Source organism: Limulus polyphemus, unplaced genomic scaffold, assembly GCF_000517525.1.
Source record: "Limulus polyphemus unplaced genomic scaffold, Limulus_polyphemus-2.1.2 Scaffold3, whole genome shotgun sequence".
NCBI lineage: Eukaryota > Metazoa > Arthropoda > Merostomata > Xiphosura > Limulidae > Limulus > Limulus polyphemus.
Genome location: NW_013665613.1, coordinates 1942851 through 1967831, shown reverse-complemented (window position 1 = coordinate 1967831; position 24981 = coordinate 1942851). Strand labels below are relative to the sequence as shown.

General features: G+C 32.2%; 1 protein-coding gene across 1 annotated transcript in view; it reads right to left on the bottom strand.

Annotated features, from left to right (window-relative positions):
• Nucleotides 1-335: 335 nt before the first annotated feature.
• The window catches only part of LOC106469435 (tachykinin-like peptides receptor 99D), a 33368-nt gene continuing 8722 nt past the window's right edge, over nucleotides 336-24981 (bottom strand). The window contains exons 2-7 of the mRNA XM_013929962.2: nucleotides 17445-17632; nucleotides 15071-15328; nucleotides 12704-12814; nucleotides 10918-11095; nucleotides 5233-5424; nucleotides 336-604 (exon numbers count right to left, since the gene is read on the bottom strand). Coding sequence (XP_013785416.2) covers nucleotides 336-604; nucleotides 5233-5424; nucleotides 10918-11095; nucleotides 12704-12814; nucleotides 15071-15328; nucleotides 17445-17632 — 1196 coding nt within the window. The remainder of the gene's footprint in view (nucleotides 605-5232; nucleotides 5425-10917; nucleotides 11096-12703; nucleotides 12815-15070; nucleotides 15329-17444; nucleotides 17633-24981) is intronic.

Below are 24981 nucleotides of genomic sequence, written 5' to 3'. Positions count from 1 at the left end.
ACGTACAGATAATTTAATACTTCATTTTATTTTATACATAATATATTTTTGTTGGATTACAGCTTTCCTGTAAATAGTATATAAATCATCTTAAGTTACATACATCATTATGAATGTACGTATTCGTTTTTCTTTCTTAGGTTTGAAAATCATTAAAGAATCGTCCAGCACTACATATATTTGCTTAACTGTTTACTGATTACATGTTCAGTTCCTGGTACATTTTAGGCACCAACATTTATATTATATATGTACTATAAATACTTTACACCTTAAATTTACAGCAAATAATAAAAGCATACCCTTGAATCTTTCGTCAATGTGTTTACCTATTATCACACTCTGTTTTCCAATTTATTTTTCAAGGTGCTCTTTAAGAATTCACTTCTCAAGCTGTCATTTCCTCCTGTCGAGTTTCCTCCTTTCGACAAACACACAGTACTACTGAAAGTTGCTAAGTTCTGGCTTTCAATATTTTTCTGTTCATTGTCCAAACTTGCCTTGTACCTGCTTGTTTGATTCTTTCTGTACTCAAACCACTTTCTACTTGATAACGTAGACGAAGCTGTTGACGTAAGAGTAGCCCTGGATTTTTTGTAATTTCCTATTTAAAGGAGAGGAAAAAAAAGACTAAAAATAAGCTTTTAATTTATATAATTGATTTACTGCCAATTGATCAAGGTTAAAAACCTTTCATTAACAATTACATTAACTGGCCACTTTAATTAAACCCTTACACACACACATAGGTAAAACACCACCTTTCTTTGTTCATGCAAAACAAATTTATCATGCGATGTGTCAAGTGATTACTTCAGTTCCATAAATGGAGAGGTGAGATAATATTATGATCTGCAGGATAATAGGTTGTTGCATTATCTCAAATTTTCACTGAAGCATGATAATGGTTGTTCTTATAATAGAACCATTGCTATAAAAGATCGCTTATTTGATCGCCTGAATAAAAACATATACTATCGGAGTATCTCAGCAGTGGCAATTGAAATGAATTATTTTTAACATTAGACAGTACTGTGGGGACCAATAGACGGTTAAACGTCACGGAAAGAAGTAGATTGGACGGGCTTATGCTGTGCAACAAACGTAAAAATATCTCACAATCGACATATTCCGTCAACAACGATCACATTCATCTTTCTCCAAGTGTATGTAAAGTCTAATCGGAAGCTCTCACATATAAGTAAGCAGCCAGTCTGAAAAACGCTTATCCTAGACTCTAATAGGTAAGAGAAGCTTCAGTGGTGAATGAAGTACAAAATACAGACTGTATAGTATAACAAGTGTGTCATGACTCGCCTTCTTCTGTAGCGATGGTGGAGTTAAAAGATTAAAACATTTGACCAGAATTTTATTGTTCCAACAACACGATGTATTGGAGATGATGCAACGGTGTGTGGTACGTTCTCAAGGAAGAGTTTGGACATTTTGATTCATTTAGAAGGGTGAATAAAATCTTGAATTTACCAACAGGGTTCAACCCACTCGTTGTACATCAATCCTAATAGACAAGGAGTTTTCCAAGACGGTAATTGAATAATCAATCGCACCCATATTGTCCGAAATTCAATGACGTGCATGAAATTGGCAACAATCATCTTACTTATCCAGCACAGCTTGACTAAATATTTTTTTTTAATGAAACTTTACGCTACATTCGCTATTGTAATCCTCTGTCGAAGTCTGTGATATAATTGCAATCTTTATACGTCTTCCAGATTCTTGTGGCATATATGTTATTCTGAATCCAGACTAGTATGGTGGTGTAATGTTGTCCAATTTGATATTAAAAGGAGATCCTAATAAAGCTACCAGCCAGTGTGTGAAGAATAACACAACTGTTTATACATAAAATACGGTTATTACAGCTGAAATAATACTAATTATAGACCTCTCTAAAAAAATATTCAATCTGTATGTAACAATGTTCTGTTTAAAAGATTGGCAGCTAGTGATCTTGAGAATAATTTACGTAAAGGTAAGCAAAAGGTAAGCATAGTTATTTTAGTTATAAAGCTATTCTTAAACTCATTGTATATATTCTAAGATCAAATTTGGATAATATAAACAGCTAAACCGAATTTCCTTCAAATCATTTCAAGTCAAAGCGAGAGTTTTACAGAGTACGTTGGATCAGAGAAACTTCTATGTGTGATAAAGCAAAATCTTTTAAAATGATTTTTACTGCGTTTGCGATATATTTAAAACAAAACGTGTTTTGGAAGTTATAAAATACCAATCGTCGGATAACCATGAACAAGTTTACATTATTAGCTTTATATATAGTTTGAAACCAAATGAAATTTGATAATCAAGTATTCTGTGGAATAGTCGCGTTTATGGAATAGTTTACTTTATATTCGAATTAACTATTTCAATACCTTGGAAGGATCTGAAAAAAGTATATATTAAAACCCAGTGACTTTTAAACATCCAGAAAAAGCCCTGCAAAAAACTCAGTATTACATTATATATTTGTTGTGATAATAAGTAAAATGAATTACTATCTTACACTTAGGAAACAAATTTCTACTTTATATATTGTTAACATCAGTGAGTCATGTAATCCACTAGTTTGTAATCCCTTAAATAAATCTTTATAAAACTATTTCCAGATTTTTTTAAAATATATTTACAGATTTTTAAAAAGAAGTATGCAGTCATTGTGAAAATACATGCAATTATTTAGGAAAATAATTTGTTACTATTGTAAAAAGAGTATTAATATTTAAGGAAGAAGTATTTCAATATTGTAAGTAAAAGAACGTAATTTGCAAATGATGTTAAATGATATGTAAATTTTCTAAAAATAAATCTCTGAAAATATTGCAAAATTTATTGAAATACCAAAACATGACATGTTTAAAACTTGCTAAATCATGTTTAAATCTTTGAAAAGTAGCTTCACGATATTTCAAATGTCATAAAACGTGTAATATTTATATGAAATGTGTAGATGCTCCATTATTAAAATTAATTATCCAGATATTTTAAATTAAATTTAGTGTATCCTATAAAAACGTAAACATAAGATCCTACAAATATATATAATACGGATACTAAGAAAAACACTCGTCTGGAAATCTTTAGAAACAGGATCTCTCTCTCTCTCTCTTCGCTGTATATATATATATATATAGTAAATAACCTTCGAAAATGTAAAAATAAGATTACTTAATCAAAACAGTAATCTATACATAAAGCAAAATACGTGTAAATGTTTATAGCAATATGAAAAACATTTCTAAATCTGGAACGTGATCCTACAGGCATTATTTTTAAACAAAAGTGTACGTCTTTTAAAATTTAATATTCATGTACAGTAAAAGCATAATCAGTCCGTAAAAGTTAAGTTATAGCAATTTTAAAAACATTGTACAAATTTTTGATGTAATAGCCAGATGCTGAAAAAAGATACTTAGCGTACATTGTCAACGGCAATATTCAGATGTTGTCAAAAACGAAAAAATAATATTCATATACAGATGTGTAATTAATTTATTAGATTATATATATTTTTATTAACACTGTTTGTAGCTGTAGCCACTCAATTGCAGTTTCGTATTCTTATCTCATTTCTTTTTATTATAAAATGATTTCATGCTGTAACTTCTGTGTCATGTTATTTATCTAGACACAGATAAGTTTGTTTCTTGGTTTTTATAATTTTTTGGCGCAAAGTACCACAAAAAACAGTCAGCACATAGGTTCCCTAATTTTGAAACGCTAGACGAGAGGGAAGACAGCTAGTCAACCGCACCTATCACTATCTCTTGGAATACTCTTATCTGACGGTATAATTGTATTTCACTGTAACTCTGTGGAGCGTGTTTTTTGCGATAATTGAACACGAACCATGAATCTAGTCGGACATGTAAAGAAAAATGTGCCTCTGTGATTGGGCTACGCATGGCATTTTTGTAAGCAGGGAAGGACACTACCTTTAATATTGCGTAAAACTGTATTGCTGTATTAATTCTGGTATATATACATCAAATATAATATAAATAGTATACATATTAAAGATAAACTACAGTTGGAAGATTTTAATAAGTATGACGTCAGTGTCGAATTATATCTAAAGTCAGTCTACCACACTTTACCTGCACTTTCGACTGTTTGAAGCTTAAACTTCCGAAAAATTACATTAATTAATACGATTCGATAACATGCTTTTGAATAGAATTAATATTATTAACTTGACTATTTATCCTTGCTTTGTATGTAGAGATTTGATGGTAAAAATTGTAAATTAAAAAAAAGAAGATAATGTACTTATTCAATCCGAATATCGACTGAACTAACAGTATTTGTTTTTGTTTTTTTTTACACATGAACTACGTTTGAGTTTTCAAATTATCCTACTCTCACCTCCCACAATAAAAAATAAAACATAAAACGTTTGATTATTAAAACATATAATTATCTCTTTTTACGTGAGTGCGTATAACCAAGATGTAATGTGAATATGACAATAAAAAAAAGTGCTTATATGGATGTACATGCAGGCCATGCCTGAACCGATGGTTAGCTCAAGGTATAAACATTTTAATTTTTACTGAAGCTATTATTCAAACCTGTCAGATATCTTACTACATTTTAAACAATATTTTGTTTTATCTTATGAAATGTTTGTATTTAGGCCAAGCTATTAGAGCTAGATACCGTCGTCCATAATTTTTAACAACTGACCAGAGGGGAAGCTGTAACCTACCACATAACATCCACATCAAGAGATTCATTGTTATTCTAACTGTTATAGCATCATTACCAACTTAAAGTGGTGATGGTTTTTTGTAGTATCGCACAGATTTGAACCCCGCTAGCCAGCTTTGAAATCCATAGCTTTACCACAGGACACTTGTCAAGTATCTGAGCTGATCAGTGCGATCATGATCGGTTCAGTCCCTTAAAATATGCTCACTTCCGGCTCACTGCGATCCGATCAATGATCTCTCGGGCACTTAACAACATGTTCACATCCGGTTCACTGCACGCCAATTGACGGGATAAATGATCGGCTCAGACCCTTGACAATATGCTCACTTCCGGCTCACTGCAAACCGATCAGTGATCGCTCAGCCCCTTAACAACGTGTTCACTTCCGGCTCACTGCATGCCGATCAGTGATCGCTCGAGCACTTAACAACATGTTCACATCTGGTTCACTGCAAGCCTGAACATCATCTTTAGTGCTTGTAACCTGGTACTTACCTTGGTGACATTTGTTCTGGTTCTCTAAGCAGTGAGTCAAATATTGAACCCAAAACGCTGAGAGTCTCTTAAACTGAAGACTCAAGCATTCATAGTGATCAGCACAACTACTTGACAAGCCTAGGAGAGCCAACTTGTGTACTACGAAATGGTTTAGCCAATTTGTTGCAAAGCAGCCTCTTTGCTTAGTAGCTAATAAAGAAAATGATTTTCTAATATACGCAATTTGGTGCGTAGATTTCATTTCGCAATTTTGATATGTATTTAAAGAAAGAGGAAAGTGAAAACATAAAATGTTAATAAATTATACTTTTCTGAATTGTAAAAATACAGAAGCCAATTACAACTTTTAACCTGCTCCAATTTAGAGCAAAGGAGTTACAGTGAATAACATGTTTACATTTTGTTTTTGTTCTCATTGTTGATTTATCTGTCACCTAAGATATACAGAATGATGAATACGTTATATTAAAACGATTTCAAACATGCAAGCCACCTAGTTACGTGACAACCATAGCCGACAGAAATTCACGGTGAAATGGCCTTTATCAGAACTACATTTCGACATTGTTTGATGTTTTTAATGTTTTTAAGTAGAATGATGTCACAGAAAACTGATCGCTTTTTCAACGCAAGATATTAATATTCTTAGATAATAAAGATATGTTCATATCGAGGATTTTGAATTACCAAAATAAGAACATATCTTGTACTTAATGGCATTGGAAGACAAAGGAATAATGATCGACTTAGGACACCAGGTCCATCCAAAAAGAAACCTGAAACAAGTCGTGCTCCAGCAGTGGAATGCAAAGTACAGATGAGAATCCAAGAATATATAGTTCGGTGCAAAATTCATCCATGTATCCAAGGAAATAGCACCCAGCTGCTTCCAAGACATAACTGTTCAACCGTTGCATACCTTAATTAGCTGGAAAATAAAAAGAGTATTCATGCTATTTACTTGAGGTAATACGAGTCAAGTCGCTGGATAAAGTGTATATGGAATTCTGTGTGATTGGTTTGTTGAAACCGGTGCTGGAAAACTGTCGTCCTCTCACAATAGATGTATTATGGAAAGCCTGTTGTGAGAAGTTGCATGATTTCGATATAACAGTTTTGCAACGTAGCCTTCATGCATGGAAAGTGCTCAGCCGGCTATTGTCATGCTGCACGGTAGTCAAATAGAGCATGACCAGACATAGTGAAATGGATTGTAACGATGTGGTGAGGCTCCAAAGTAGTTTGCAAAATAACGTATTCAACCTCTGTATTTCACTTTTACAGAAAATTATTTTTATCGTATGACTCGCACTTTGTGTATGGAGCACTAAGATTTTAATTATAGAATAAAGGGACTTTCTGTAAATAATAAAAAACTAGGAATTTGCAGAAGAAGACTTTTGTATTTGCCCGTTGCTCAAGAATAACTACAAGTCTTGAGTAATATACTGAGTGATAATGATTAATTTTTGAAATCGGAGTTTCAGATGTTGGTGAAAGGGAAAAAGTACATAGAAAAGAATAACGATAAAGATAACGATAAATAACTGCATAAAATATACAATAAAACATAGATGTAACATTATTTTGTTTGATATAATTTTAATGGATTATAGAAATTTTAAAACCTTTCTTTTAAATTTTAATTATCGAAATCGTAGTTTTGTTTGTTTGTAATTAAGTACAAAGCTACATAAGGGGCTATCTGTGCTCTGCGCACCACGGGTATCGAAACTCGGATTCTAGCGTTGTAAGTCCGCAGACATACCGCTGTGCCACTGGGGGCAAATCGTAGTTAATAAGCTTTTATTTTATATAGTGAACTGAACGCTCCCCGTTACAGCCCCCGAAAAATTGTGCTTTGTATTTTAGAGCTGCGGTTACGTTATAACAGTGACTGTCAAATTCCATCATTCCATTATAGTATCCCACGATTTGACGGTGGGTGGAATTAACTAGTTGTCTTACCTCTAGTTTATCACTTCAACATTGAGGACGTTCTAACGCAGATAAGTCTTGAATAGCTTGTGTGAAATTCAACAAGTAAACAAACAATTTTATAAATCAATTGCAAATTAAAGCTTCAGTTGGTAAATGCCCATTTTTTAAATATACTGGATCAATTATTGCATAATATGTGTTTATGTGTAATTATATTACAAACATATCCGTTCAATTGAATTATAGTCATGCTTCTGTTGGCATTTTTTTTTAAACATAGTAGATAAGTATTCCATTGAAAATTAGAATTTACAAAATTTTAATCGACTATATAAGATGTAAGCATGATTCTTTATAGACTAATATGAGTAATTAGGTAAACTTTTACCAGTCATACGTCAATAATCGCTACAAATATCAACAATAAATAAGTATGAAAACAACACGAGATAACGAAGAAGCTTATCAGCATGATGTAATTTCACTTACCTGTTGTATTTAAGGAATTTGATTCATATATATACATATCAACAACTATAAGGAAAATGATATAAATTATCAAGCTTCGTACATGTTAGTTAATAGCATACCGAAATTGTCAATCTCACACCGACAATTTTTAAATAAATACTAATAATCACCAAAAATGTACCATTTATGTATCCCCAATTACATGCACATGAAAACAAAACAATACAATGACAATATCTACAAACACTATATATATACATATTTTAATGTTTACTAAGGCAGATCAAATATTACAATACCATATAGGAACAAGCATCATACACTTTCAAATTCTTGCGATGTATGCAGATAGAAAGATTGATGGATCTACCGATAGTTAGATAAATCAACAATCATAATACAATTAAGATCACATGCATCATACATATTATATATATATATACAAACATCTATGGATTAGTTACCTGTAACATGCAGATACTGAGAATTGGCTACACGTTAACTACTTTTACATACTGAAATTTTCAATGCTACAAACATTTTCAGTTTTGTAAGTATTAATCCCAGGTCTAGTTGTGCGTGTGCAAAAATAAATCTTAGAGATTACTTTCTTTGGCAGGACTAGTCGGGTAATTTATCTGTTGTTTCAAGAGATTTAATATGTCTTCTGATTGATCGATTGCATAGTGAATGTGCTTTCTTAAGGAATATTTTGCACTTTGAGAGAAGATTCTCTTTGATATTGAAGGAGAAAAGATTCCCATATGGGAGAGTCAGGACTTGCTGTGAAGTTCTGTCTTGCCTTCTTTTGTTTCCTGTCTAATCCCTGATGATGTTAATTTGAGTTTTTCTTATATTTTGTTCTATATCACAACGTAATAGTTCAATTTGCCCCTTATTCACCCTTGAAAATTACCATATTTATCTTTCCAAATAGTAGGCCCTGAATACTCCTCGTTCTTGGAAATCTAGTAGCTGTATGCTAGGTTTAATTTTGAGATCACCACATTACAAACGAACCCAGTTAAAATTTTGGAACCGTGACGAGCATTTAATTACTGGGGAAATGGTTAGTTGTTTCTATTTTCAAATCTTCTAAGTAATTTTTCTCTTGTGATATTTGTGAGATATAATCCAAGAGATGCCTTGCTTTCTGTCAGGACTAACAGTGGAAAGGAAAGGGAATCAGCCTTATCTGAAGAATATTTATCAGAGGACCCTCGATGAACTAGGAGAAATCCTTTACCAGAGTTGAGTGTTCGCCAGCAATTTGGAAAGCGTTCCAGATCTTCACTCTCCATCTACCATCTGAGACTACTGAAACGAGACTTAGTTTATTAGGAACTGCAGAAGACACCAGTATTTCGATCTGTTCAGATATGATCGAGTAGAGAAGAGGAAGTCCGACAGTTGAAGGTCATGCTGCAAAATTGTGGTGTGGTCTGAATAGTGAACCGAGGAGACTGGCACTCAGTGCTCCTCATGTCCTTTACCGGATGACTAGTGGAAGAAACCAGACATTAACCTCAGAAGCACCAAATGCCGATATCAAATAAACGATTTATTGGAGTCCAGAGTCCGTCAGGGTTATCTTATCTCATCCTCAGATAAGACAGAATCTGAAAATTACCGATCCTGATACAGGTACTACCATACTTAATAATTAAAACTATTTAAATATTTTTTTTATGACTAAACCACTGATCATCTCTAATATAGTTTGATAGTTTTGTTGTCTCTAGATGGGACAACGGTAAGTCTTCGGAGTTACAACGCTGAAATCAGGGTTTCGATTCCCTTCGGTAGACACAGCAGATAGCCCGATGTGGCTTTGCTGTAATAAAACACACGTACAATTTTGTTTGTTCTGAATTTCGCACATAGTTACACAAGGGCTATCTGCGCTAGCCATTCCTAATTTAACAACTTTTGGGCTACTTTTTACTAACGAATAGTGAGATTCACCGTCACATTATAACGCCCTATGGCTAAAATGGCTAACATGTTTGGTGGGACGGGGATTCGAATCCACGATCTTCTTATTGTAAGTTGAGTACCCTAACCACCATTGGCCAACAGATAAACATGAAAGAAATACGATACATATGTTTTGCTTAAATATTGGAAAAGTGAGTACGGATGGTGTGGTAGTTCTATTCAGAGTTTTCAATTATGTTGTTTGTTACGGATTAAAAAAAAAGCAACTGCTACAAAAATACGCAAAAGTACTTAACCTTTTTTATGTTTCTCTGAATTATGTACCGAAGAGCACGCGACATTAAAATCTTTTTTCTGGATATTAGTTATTATATTATGGAAAAACAAAACAAACTAATAGAATAACGTTTTGTCATAGTAATGGACTCATTTTAATGGACCACTTAATTATATTTGGTTGGAAGTGAGTAGCCAGAAGCCTTATTAAAGATTGTTTATTTGGTTTGAATTTTGCACAAAGCTACACGAGGGCTATCTGCTCTAGCCATCCCTAATTTAGAAGTGATAGATTAGAGGGAAAGTAATTAGTCAATACCACCCACCGCCAAATGTTGAGTTGCTCTTTTACCAACGACATGTGGGATTGACAGTCACATTATAACGCCCCTACGACTAAAAAAGCGAGATTGTTCGGTGACGGGAATTTGAACCTGCGACCTTCAGGTTGCTAGTAGAGCGCCCTAACTACCAGACCCTGACTAAAGAGATAAAACATTGAATTTCAGATGTATTCTCTATCTTTAGTACCTTTACTGAACTGGATAAACGTTATAAAATTCGTAGTCTGAGAATAAAAAAAGAAATATAAACAGAACATATTATCTAGAAAAGCGGAGAACAAAATATTAAGACTTTTTCATCTCACTGAGGTTCTGTTCTACAAAGTGTATAGAAAAAGATCCACGCCAAATGAGAACATAGGTCTCACTGGATACTAATATTTACCCAAAGAACTGTTGAAAGAAATGAACGTTATCATATTATTAAAAACTGCTTTTTTAAATGTGTACTCGGCATCTCAATGATAGTAAGCATGCATCATCACTTTTATGCATGATACAAAAAAAGATGCACGATAACCCTAGCAATTTCAGAAGATAGACCTTTCTTCTATAGGGTTGAATTAGAAATTCCCTCCTGAAGAAGAATGATATACTTGCTGAAAGTGCTGTGGCTATATTGAGGTTCTTATTTTGTGATTAATCTAATCTTGGAGCATGAGCTATTTATTAGTATATACATTGTACCAGAAGCAATATTAATAACAATAACCTGAAATCGGTTGCTGGCATCTATGAGAATGTGAGTCCTGATATCCACACTTCACCACCACATAAAAACTTTTCCGGAAGTTACTGTTGAAACCTCCATATATTATTGGATTTAGAGCACTATTGAAGTAGGCAAAGAAATTGGCGTAGTAAGAAACCGCAGAAAACCATTCCGGAAGCTGTAAAAGAAACAAAATATTTGCCTTTTCTCACTTTTTTTTAAGAACAGAAATTTGAAGAGAAAAAAAAAGATGTATACTGAACAGTCTTTATTAATTGATGCTTGAATGGGAGATAATTATTGGAATAAGTTACAGTATATATTTTATCTTAAATGTCAAAATTAAAGATACTTCCTCGTGTATAATTGGTAATATATAAAAATGTATTTTAAGAACAATCTTGAGTTGAATTGCAAATGAAATTTATCGAATGGTAAACATTATTTTTCCAAATGTAAGCCCGATGCATCCAACCGTTGTAACATTTGTATGATTCTAATCACCGCATTTGTGAAATTCTCGGAACTACTAAATTAAGGATATTTTTCCAAAGATTTTTGTGTAGTTTGTAAACAAAACATATTGCTATACTTTTTTAAACAATATAACCTAATATTCAACCACAAGGAAAGCCGAAATAAAACACTATGGACGATTTGACCTCTTTTCAGTTTTCTTTAACGTATATGTTAGTCTTAAATATTTTCAAGACTCTTCACAAATTATTTAGTTTTCTAAAGCAAGAGTAATTAAATAAGATTCATTTTGAGGTTTACTAAGTATCCCAACAGTTGAGGCAGTTTTTCTGCAATCTTGTTTGTTTCAATGATTCTTTATTGTTAATAATTATTCTAATAAACGTTTTTTTCAAGCTATCTGAGAACTACAGAGAAACATGATTTAATAAAAATGGAATATAATTGGCTAATTAGGCTTATTGATTTTACTTTAGTATAATCACCAAAAGAGGTGCAAATGTTTTATATTTTTTGTTTATGATTAGGTAATATCACACTTAGATGATGATAATAATGATTCAGGAATGACCAAATTAATCCTAATTTAAAATAATATAGTTTTTTTTTAGAATAATAGCGATCCGACTCATTTCATTCCATACTCATCAATAAGTATGTATGATATTTATATAAAGAAATGTTTCCCCTATAGAAATGCTAATTACAACGTTGTCAGTATGACCATTTTGTCGATTCGAACAATTTGCTGAATACCATTATTACGATGTTTCAAACATGCATGCATCAACCGTTACATAGGCAAATAATTCCTTTAAAACATATGATGTACAATATTCAACCAGAAGCTTATAAAACAACGCTAATTTCTAAGAATACGATTTGCTTAATGGAGAACAATATAAAATTCTATTGGATGTGCCTAATTTAGAACAAAACAAAACTGTGTTAAATATACCATAAATACAAAGTTACTTCACTCTATGATGTAGCCTATAAACCATTTTATTCTGTTTGCTAGAAATTCATACAAAAATATTCTCTGTTGAGATATTAATTGTGTTATACTTTTACTAGATCACGAGCCCCTCACATTGTCTACATGTTCAAACTGATTATTTGAATGAAAATACTTATTTTCAACATCTTTATACACTAAGTTCAAACTAATTGCACTAGTTAGCCTTTTCAGACTCTTTAACATTTTTAAACATTACCTCACTATTTTTAGCCATAGTTTGTCATTATGATTAAGCGAAAAAACTATGTTTGTTTTTAAAGTAAATTAACTTGTTTTTATGTTTCTTACCTCTCCAATTTCAGTACTTGAGTGTACGAACTGAGAATACAGGATGATAACTTGTAGAGGTAGCCAACAAGCGACGAAAGCTATCAGCACTATACAAACCAGTTTGATGACCTAAAAAAAAACGAAATATAATGACAAGCAAGTTCAAAGAAGATACAATGATGCTGGAACTAACTTGTATTTTATGAACATTAAACTTATTTCGTTTAAAAAGAAATTTTCAAGAGAATATTGTTGTCAACGCAACCTATTGCGTTCATTTAACAGGTCCAGTTAAAAACACATCTTCTAATATACCATCCGTTGTCAGTATTTAGGTCCCAGAGTTAATAAACTAAAAACTAGAACTTTACTATAAACAGTTTTTCTATCATAAAAATAGTTACTAATGATATTATTTTGATTGTGTCTTTCAGCAACTAAGGATTTAAGTAAACTTTTGTGTTATTTAATGCAAATATCATACGTGGTATTTTAAAAAGTAACATTTATTTTGTATTTAAGCCCAAAGCTATAAAAATGGCTATCTGTGTTCTACCCACAACGGGTATCAAAAACCGGTTTCTAGCGATATAAGTCCGCAGACATACTGCTGTGCCACTGGGGGGCAAAAGTAAAGACTGAAGACGTCAGTTTTATAGTTTAGGCTATGCTTAGGCTTAGTTGTTGAACTTATTCAATATTAAGGAATTATAAAAAGTATAACTGTATTATAGTCTGTCCAACCTGCCATTTAAGATATGTTGCTTAAACTAATAACCTACGATCTAGGAAATATAGATTGTTCGAAATCTGATTAATAGTTTCAAAAAGAATCCTGAATAGTTCAAAATTCACTATATATAAAGCTAGTTTATTAAAGATATTAATTTCGGTAATATAAATAATTTGATAATGTCACAATTTAAATTAATGTTTATTTCAGAAATGGTTTCACAAATATTTTATAGTGTTTAAATTAATAAAGTTTTTATATCTTTTAACCTGTGTTACTTGATATTTGAATTACTCCCTCAATTTTTGAAAAAGTGACTTGAATTTCTGTTCACATGTTTTTGACAAGAACAGAATATAAACGAATGAAAAACTCAAAAGAGGTTTGACTGAACATATTTACTTAGAGTTTGGTATTAATAGGCAAGAAGTCATTCAAAAATAATAATTTAAATTCAGATTTTGAGAAATGTTAAAATGAAAACCTCATTCTGGTAGTCAGAGTGGTTTTGGGGGCACTCAGGGATGGGTCCTCGGGTTTACAAGAAAAATAACGGGAACGCGTTAAGCAATCTAAAGAATAATCTAAGTTTAGACTTTGGAAATCTTCACATTTGGGGGCTCCAAAATGGAGGCTCCGTGGGGTTTAGGTGGCTTTTGTCTGCACATGAAAAGTGGATAATTGTTATTTTCAACTAGAGTAGCACTGTATGGCTAAATGGTTAAGTCAGAAGCTCCAAGGTACAAACATAGCCATCTCCAACCTAGAATTGTTGCCCAGAGGGAGAGATACACAGCTACTCTTAATCAAATAAAATCTTTGGTTGTCGTGGTTTTAAAGCTCCAAATCTGAAAGTGCAAAGTGTGTTCAATAACATATTGCAGTTCGAACCTCAGTTCGTCCAACCCTCCATCTAGTTTGCTAACCGTTAAATCATGCCTGACACAGAGAGACAAATAAACTTAAAGATAAAATTATGGTTTAAATTTTGTAAACGTTTCAATTGCGTCCTACACTGGTTACACAGATTTACCCGCAAATTCTATAGAACATGTAAATTCTCGTTCAAAACAACGTGTGTAAATATTTTGCGTACTTGTTGTTTCCCAAAATTGTTTGTGTATAGTTTACTAATTCCCTTATGTGTTAGCTATGTATATTAGAAAAGTAGAACTACAGGTGAAAAAGGTAATAAAATATTTTATACAAATGAAAAAGAAATGTAATATGTTAAGCTTAATAATAATTTATTAAGCATGTCATATCAAAGTTTCGCTAAGGTAGCAAGTTTTCATAAGAATAACCTAATCTAATTGCTTTGCTTCTGGAAGCTGGTTCAATATTTATACATTACGATTGTATTTGTTAATTATTAGATAAAGGTAAACTTCAAAGGGATAATTCATTCCACTGCTTTTCTTTCTTATAATAAAGAGTGTATTCAAATGAAAGACTTGGAAACGTTCTAACTTCAGCATCACATTTTTATTCAGTATATTACATTGTTGGTAAAGAAATAAATAAATTTCTGTAAAACAATGAAATATCTTTAAAAGACTTCCCAACTCTATCTGTATTATTTGCTTTGTCTCTGGTATTATGCCTGTATTTCTCCTGTACGCTACTATTTATTTCATTTTAAAAGCTTGTACCCTTTTTTTAGATCGGTGCTGTACTTCGACATTGACTGGGTTTCTTTCGCCGGGTACTTCAGATACCCAGAGCCTCCAGATAATCAGGAAATAGGCAGTTGTCATAATGGCTACAGGGAGGAAAAACAGAATTACTGCAACAAAGGTGTAATACAACTGCTTCGAAGGGTAGGTTGTTACACACTTCTGGAGACTTTCATCGTAATCCATGGAAGGGGGCCAACTTTCGTCGCAATGCGCCTGAGAAAAGTCCTTCCACTACAGAAGAAAAAATTAACTTATTGATAAGAAATAAAATACAAAAAAAATACATTTTGGAAATAATCAATCTACAATATTTTATTACTTTTTAACTAAAACGCAAACAACTCGCAGTTTAGATACAGAATTTGTGTTTTACTAATCCAAATTTCTTAATGGTGTTAGGCCAAAGACGTTTCAAAATATCATAGAAATTATAACTCATCTTTCTCGATCACTTATTTATCTTCTAAAGAGTCCGCGTTACTTCTTTGTTATCTCAAAGGAAATAACAGGATATAACAATGAATTGAAACTTGAATATACTTGTAGAAAAAAAACTTTCCAGGGATTTGTTCTGCATGTGAGTGTATGTGAAATTTCTTTCTAGCCAAGAGGCTGGCGGGGCTTTTCCTAGATACATCTCCTCTTCAACCAGGCGCTATGAGAAGATAGTGGATGTGTGGGTAGTTGTTCTGTTTTGATCACAGATTAGTAGTATCTAAATGTATGGTTGTATGTTGGTTTAATATGGTTATTGATAATTATACCTATTTTCAGCACAAGCAACTGTCAGAATTTTTTTCTTTAAAAAATTAATAAACTTATTACGTGTTTTATTTAAATATATAAGGAATAAAATTTCACAAAACTCACTGAATTTCAAACAAGCTTAAATTAGTGGTAAGCATTACTTAGTAACTGCCGTATAGTTGGAAACTAATGGAACTGTTTACCACTCCTTGATTTGTATATTTGTAAAGTCAAACAGTTATGAAATTGATAATACACGTGCTTCTACTAAAATCTTATATATATATATATATATCAAAGTAAACCGCACAAATAAATAAAGAATAATCGGAATTATTAATATTTTGGTTATAACAGGTCAAAACGACTCTGATAACATAATACCAATCACCTATCATATGTAACTCAAGCATTCGATGACCCAACACATGATTTGAAATTCAAATGATTGGCCATTTATCTGCGCTATGTGTGTATATAATAATCTCACAAAATGAGATACATTCCTTTCCAAGCGAAACAGTTCGCGTGCAGTACTTTCGAGAACACATCCATTGGGCCAATGATATACAGCAACATACATTTTAGTAATACTGAGTCACGCTTCCCCCTATAGCTAGGCGTATACTCACTTATAGATCATCTAGATTCTGATCCAATTCCCATCTCTATACAGGAACATAACGTATATGGCAGATGTCTGAACAAGAATAATCACTGATGAATATAGCGACGAATGGTACAACCTTTCTGCCATATGCTGGTGCAACTTGCCGTGACTTTAGCTTAATGAATGATATTATGAGTCTCCTCTGTATTTAACTGAACGAAATAATATTTGAAAAAGTAAGAATTTAGCGACAGCAGTGGCTTGCATGTTTACTGGATTCCATTTTCATTGCATATGTATGAGGGGGTGCTTAGGAGTCACGTCGCATCCTGCTACGTAACTCAAGATATATAAAATCTTCTGAAAAACACAGCTATTTTAATCAAAGGTTCTTATCAACACACTGATACTAAACATCGTTCCTAAACCGCATTTCACACTGAAATGAATTGTCAACTTACATTTCAAGAATCATGACAAATTACTTTTTGTGAGTACATTCTTACACGAACGTAAAATGAGTGATTGTGATATTTACGTCAGTAGTTTTTTTTTGTCTTTTTATGGTTAGAGTGTTATAAATTCAAGAGTAATATTTTATTTATTTCGTACAGTGTATTTCGAAAACTTACTCTAATGAAAGAGAAACAGAAAATGTGTTTCACTTACAATGTGGATTTTATTGTTACATTATATATAGGTAGTATTTTGTAGCTGTAGAAAAATGTATCATTAGGATGTGACCAGAGCTATTGCGTTGAAAAAAATACTAAAGAAAAACTTAAATAAAAAGGAAAGTACCTATACGTATATAACATTTATTTTTATAACTTCATTTAAGAAAATATAATTTATGGCCCTAAGTACATTTTTTAACGCAAGGATCACAATTTCGAAAATTATAAGTGCTTTTTCATGTCGCATCTTATCCTTTAGCTTTTCACATTAAAACGAGATTTCATTCAGTGTCACAATGAGCTGAGTTCTTACCTGAATCTGAAAGTATTCCCTATACACTAAAAACGGAGTGGCTACTGCCAAAGCGACCAACCATATTACTGTTATAACAACTCCTGTCCGTTGCTTAGTAATTCGGGCTCGAAACGGAAAAAGGATAGCGACGAAACGATCACAAGAAATTGCCGTAAGTGTAAGTACACTACTAGTCAAACAGGTCACTGTAAAGGAAAGTAAAATAAGATAAAGTAATACAACGTTATCTTCGCTCTATGTTTGATTGCATGTGCTACTGATCATTATTTACGTTATAGCTGGAGCTGCAAAAAATTAGTGAAAAGGAAAAATGGTTTTACAGTTAACTAAAACAGGAAAAACCATTATAAATTTCCAATATAGATTTTAATATAGTAAATAAGAGTCTAGTTCTGATTACAAAAACATTGCTTTTTTGCGTGGGGAGGTTATTAATGATTTGCAAAATAATTGTACAGTTCACTATATACAATATAATCTCTGTCGTGTCTGTTTAAACAACGAATACTGTATCAAGCCTTATAACGTTATATAGTTCACTATATACAATATAATCTCTGTCGTGTCTGTTTAAACAATGAATACTGTATCAAGCCTTATAACGTTATACAGTTCACTATATACAATATAATCTCTGTCGTGTCTGTTTAAACAACGAATACTGTACCAAGCCTTATAACGTTATACAGTTCACTATATACAATATAATCTCTGTCGTGTCTGTTTAAACAACGAATACTGTATCAAGCCTTATAACGTTATACAGTTCACTATATACAATATAATCTCTGTCGTAGATACAGTATTCGTTGTTTAAACAGAAAGCCTTATAACGTTATGGAATGAAAAAAAAATTAAGTTCGTTTCCCAACCTTCGTTTTCGTAACTCCGACCATAGATTTATTAAATCTTTTAAAAATCAAACATTATTTCGTTTGCATGATTTTATCTTGATATGAATTCGTATAAGTTTCTTTTTTACTATAGATTGAAAAGATATCTTATTAAGTTTAATTTATACAATATGAAATTAATCTATAATTCTGTATGATTACCTCTTGCTTCATAACAAATGAGATATCAATTGAATAACGTAGGCATACTGCAACTTGAAACGTCTTACGATACAGAAATAGAATTAAAAAAGTAGCACGACAATACGTACATTTCAACAAGGAAATGACGAGACCCATTATTATCAATATGTGCAGATGCTGTGTGTTACTCACGATTATTTCTATTGAAACATGTTAGCTATTGCACAAGTGAAAATTCAACGAAATGATGGGTGTAATAAAGCAGATTATTTGAAAGTAAAGTTTTTGATAATTTAGTTTCGTTAATAAATGTTAACATCGTTTCATTTATAATAGTCTGCCATGGAATAATGGTGTAAAAGTTTAAAAAATGCGATAAAATAATGAGACAAAAGAAGTCTGAGATTAAACATAAGAAGATAAGTAATAAACTAAATAATAGTAACCTGGTAAGATATATTTAAAAACTGAATATACTCTGAAAAAATATGATGATGATGCAAGAGTATAGAAGAAAAAAAAAGATCCCAGAACTGGAATGTAAACAAAAGGAAATAAAACAACATAAACAACAGACTTTCAGTGGTCTAATAAATTACACTGAGAAACTGAATAGTGTATATAAATATGTAGGAAAATACACATTCAAAAGTGCATCAGAAATCATGACCACATTTTTTTTGTTTGGTTAAATGCTAAAATTTAAAAAAAAATTTATCAAGTGAAGCTATCTTGTTCTCTAGTATTGTAATGGATTACAGCGGAAGAATTAAACAAGGGTTCAATTTCTGTTCGGAAACACTAAACGGGTAAAGTTACATAAAATATAATATTTTAGTTCATTTCGTATGTTAATTGGTAATTAACGGTTAAGTACAATATAATACGATTTTCGATTCTTTCTTCAAGAATCTTTAAGAGTTTCGTAATAAATTTGAGTTATAAGTACAGAAAGACTCTTATGGAGTATGTAAACTAAACGTAATTAACACTCAGTCTTAGTGATTATGGAGTTTTAGTTTAGCTATTACTAGTTTTACCTTCTGCAAATGGACGAGAGCGATCTACTGATTAGCGTATCGAACTATGGATCAAAAGGGTTACCAAAAAAAAGTCTCGCCTTACACTTTGGAGTCGAGGTGTACTATGAAATTGACAGTCAAAACGCACTATTAGATCAGAAAAGAGTAAACCAAGAGTTGACTGTGGGTGCTGTTGTCTGGCTGCCTCTCTTCTAGTTTATTAGTTCAAAATTAGGAACAAAAGATTGTCTTTGAGTAGCTTTGCGCAAATATAAGAATACAAAGAAGTTTCTGTAAATACTGTTGTTTGAAACACAAACATCAACAATCACCACTTTTTCTTTTCAGAATTACATATTGGATAATAAAATCATTTTTTAAAAATTTCTCGGAACAAATATGCTTTTAAGAAAAGAAAAAAGGTTTCTGAAAACATATAACTTTATGCTTGCTATAAACATACGAATTAAAACAATATGTGTTTCTCTTTCTTTCTTCTTAGAGTACACCAATAAGGAAACAGGGATGGTTTTGTTTGTTCAGGCTTAGAACTACTAACTAGTACAGTTCTAAGAAAACATCAAGTAAAAAGCTATTGTGTCGGAGTAAAATAATAAGTTTACTTTAATAGTAAACACTCAGCTTACATAAGTATGAAATGCCTAGAGCTATAGAAGTGTTATAAAGGAAAATTAATGTTAGCTCTATAGACAACAATAAAACATTAAGCTTGGTGTTTTTGAGGAAATACTTTCTTTCAAGGTCCACCTTCATAAAAATAAGATAATAAAACATTGAATTAGGCTTGCAGTAGCATCAAACACTTTCATATATGTTGTAATTTCCTTTACAAAAATTCAACCAGACATTAAAGGATTCCTCAAGATATAAATATTTCATTACTTTAGTAATTTTGTTCGAAACAACGAGTTGCTCTATAAACGGCGCAAGTTTATGGGTATCCGAATTATGATACATAAAAATAAAACATCAAATATTACATATTTTAGATAATGTATTGAATTTTCAATGGAAATCAAAATAGAAAAAAGAAAAGCAATTAATTACTAATTATTTCTGCACTTGCTTTTCTCTACTTTAATCTCCGTTCCTTTCTAACGTCAAATGTTGGACAGGACTTAAGTTAAATTATCATAATTGTGAGAAAAAGCTATTAAAACTTTATTTATACGACGTAAAATGTCATTTTTTATTGTTTATTGTTAAGCACAAAGCTACACAATGGATATCTGTGGTCTGTCCACCGCGATTGTCGAAACCCGGATTTTAAAATTATAAGCCCTAAAACTTATCTTTTAGCCATCGTAGGGAATGACACCTTTTGCGCCTTCTATATTTTATCTTAAGTGCACCGGAATTCTATTTTTATATTTGTTTTAGGACAAAGCCACATTGAGCTATCTGCTGTGTCCGCCTCGGAGAATCGAACTCCGGGTTTTAGCACTGTAAGTCTGTAAACTTACTGCTGCTCCACCGGAGGACATTTTAACATTCAAAACACAACAAAATTACAACATATTAGACTATTCATTTAGCATTCAAATTTTTAGCGATTATTTTAAACGATAAGATTTGAAACGTAAATTTTGTGAACACATTAATAGGCTATAAACAAAATGATAAATTGATGAAATTTTTAAATATATTATTAAGTACGGTAGTACTTAATAGTAGGGATCGACAAGGATTCCAAATAATTCACGTAGTTAATAATCCTAAATAATCAATAACATTTAAAAACATAAAATGTCCTTATAATGTTTATACATATATCAGTATGGCCCAGCGTGGTCAGGTGGTTAGGGCACTCGACTCGCAATCTGAGGGTCGCGGGTTCGAATCCCCGTCACACCAAACATGCTCGCTCTTTCAGCCGTGGGGGCGTTATAATGTGACGGTCAATCCCACTATTCGTTGGTAAAAGAGTAGTCCAAGAGTTGGCGGTGGGAGGTGATGACTAGCTGCCTTCCCTCTAGTCTTACACTGCTAAATTAGGGACGGCTGGTGCAGATAGCCCTCGTGTAGCTTTGCGCGAAATTCAAAACAAGCAAACAGATATACAAGTGAAGATCAAAAAAATAGTTGTCGATTATCACACTGAATCTAATGGTTAATGTATATTTTTTAAACAAAGATCATAAAAAGGTAGAGTTTGATTCTTTTTGTTTTAGCACAAAGTTACACCATCGCCTATCTTCAATCCGTCCAATGCGATAAATCAATTGTTGCAATTCCGTAAAGTTACCACTGAAAAGGGGGGATAGAGAGATAGTAAGAATTACATTGCTGAATTGTGCAATTTACAAGTTAATGTATTACATTGTGGTGAGAAAAGGAAACTTTTTTTTCATTACGATATTTATCTGCGTGTATATTAGTTGTTACTATATACATATTGAAAATAGAAAACGTGAAACTGGAAAATCCAACATCCCCGAAGTAATGACGAACTCTGGTAGGACCGCGAATGTCATCACTCGTGAGAAAACGTCATTTCAACGTACTCTTGGGTGTTTGACTCTTCGAATTTCATTTATTGCGAAAACTTTTGAATCATGATGCTCACTAGAACTCAGATTTGTGCCTTCAGAATGGCTTAGAAACTAGTCGCAGACATGCTCCAAGAATTCAAGTCTTCCAATTGACACATCGCAATGCCAGATTTGAAAAAATCCGATTAATGCCTCAAAAGTTTCAGAATTGTTGAATTTGAAAGAGTGGTCCTCTCCAGATTTAAATCCCGCCGAAAATATCAGCGCTTTCGTTCAACAATGCACAGAAGAAATGTTGGAAACGTTGCCTGAATGCTAGAGATACAAATGTGAAACCTTGATTCGTGTTCTCACTAACGTGCTCACAGAAACAGTCACAAAAATAGACATGTTTGTTACATTACTGAAATATTTTGAAAATCGATTAAAACTCGTGCATGAGAACAATGGGGGCCCAGTAAAGCGATATTAATACTTGGATTAATACTTTTTTGATTGAATTAAAATTTTATTTTACTTTGTTATGCTCTCGGGAAAAAAGTGAGTTATTTTGCAACACCCCTTATAAACAGTTTATTTTTACTGAAACTTATTTAATAGGAAAACATGTATTTGCACTTGGAATTAGCCATACAATTCGAATTTGCTTATGCACTTTGTATAAAATATACTTCTATATGATATGTGTAATTTCATTAAGGATAACGTTTTTAATGATATTTTACGAGCTACAGTCTACTTCAAATTGGTTTGATACATAGAAAAACGTATTAGTTTCATGAGCAAACTTTCTACTGTACCAGATATTTCCTAACCTGGGATCCAATTTACACAGTTGGCTTGTAATTATAGTCATTCATTTACTCCAGAATAATGTTATATGAAGAACACGCTCTTTTATAGACCTTCGAGTTGGTTCCTTACTTATTAGCCATAGTGTGTAGTTAACATTTTAATTGACAAACATGATACAAGTTCGTTGAAACGAGACTTCAAATATAAAGAAAAAAGTACATCTTCATAATAACTATTTGCAAAACAAAACAAATTTAATTTCGTTTTTGCGCATTTTATATACAATTGTCGTTTACTTCATCTGTAAGTTTTAAACAAGTATATTTCTTGAGAATAGAAAATATGTTTTACATGATGAATTTTTGCAGTTTTCATGTCCTATCTCATAGCAGAAATGCATAACGTGCGAGTTACTTGATCCAGTAATCGACTGAGAACATTTATTCAGCTACATTTCATAAAGTGAGGCGTAAATATTTGGAAAATTATAATTAGTAAGGTCACATATGTTCTTAGGTAGAATGTTGTTAATTTAGAAAAAACTTTAATTGTTGATAATATGAGAAACACTACTGACTAATAATCAAAAGTCAGATGTTCCTTGTCATATACACACCACATAGTATTTTTGACAAACGTAAGTTGTTGTTATCTACTTCAAAATGGCAATGGTGGCCTGTATTTTACATTATTTAAATGAAAAAAGTTCCACAATAATTGAAAAGGTGAAGCAGTTTAAGCACAAATATTTTGTACCACGATTGTTATACACAATGTTCTTATGCGGAAATACTAGTAACCATGGCGGTTTTGTAATGAGTAAGATACTGTAAGTCATCTGTAATGTAAAACTAGTTTAAAATTCGTTGTGAATGATTAGCAGAAGAAATGATTGTGAGTAAATCATGAATTTTGTTATACAATAAGGATGTTTTGGAGAGTAAGTGCTCACGTCCGTTGTTTCTAACAACATGCTTTAAAACAATATTTTGTGTTTAGATGTTTTACAGGTATGTATTAATATCAAATACAACAAATTCTAATGTAATGTAAAACACGCATTGTAACTAAAACTTCTCATAACCCTGCTGCAAATAAATAAAAATTGTATACAAAAAATGACAATTTTAAAGCTAATGGAATGGGTATAGTAGAAAACAAATAGCTTATTTTAAAGACTTTTTATAAGATTTATTATCCATAAATTACAGAATAACTATGTAATCCTTATACATCTGGCAAAGACAAAATGTTCATTACAATACAAGAACTGAGAATTGTATATAACTCGAATGAACTGAAACGGGAAATGACATTTGTGAACGAAAAATAGAAAAACACATTGGTAGGATATAAATACAGAGGTTAAGTACTTGATATAAAAACAATCTTGGAGCCTCGTCACATCGTTAGAGACCATGACACCACGTCAGGCTACATTCTATTTAACGATCGTGCATACTGAAAACAGCCCTGCAGCGTAGATTTCATTTAACAAAGCTGTCATGTTTAAAGCCCTCTCCTCCTTACTGTTCGGTTTCCATAAGTCATCAAGTGTAAGAACACGACGGGTTTAACAGTACAGTCGCACAGATATCCATAGACTCAATGTCCGTCAACTTGACCGGTATGCCTAGGAAATGGCAAGAATTTCCGTTTTATTTTCCACTTGCTTGAGCTATACAATTATTTATTGGATATGTTGTAGAAGTATCTTGCATACACGTGACTTGTGTCGATTTTTCAGACAGATATCCATCTTTATTATATTTCGCACTGTTACCTGGTGGATGTGGACGGTTTTTGTTACTGACCTTTGTGTTTGTGGATGCTCAGCTGTAAGAAGACACTGTGCTTATCACGGGTAGGGTACGACTTCTTGCAAGTCTCTTTCTGGATAGTCTTGCTGCTCCAAGGTAATCAATACTTTTTTGTTTCTCAACGCCAATAAGTACAAGGGATATTCCTAGTTTAGAAATTTTAAATCACAGATCTGAACACACCTTTATGATCTGAGTGTATGAACATTTTGCGTCGGAAAAAGCTGTGATATACACTTTCCAAAAGCGATATATTTTGTGGCATGACAAAAGCTACGAACATCAAAAAATGTCAAAATACTGTTTCACCGTGACTTTATACCTGTTGTATTTGTCACGTGATATGC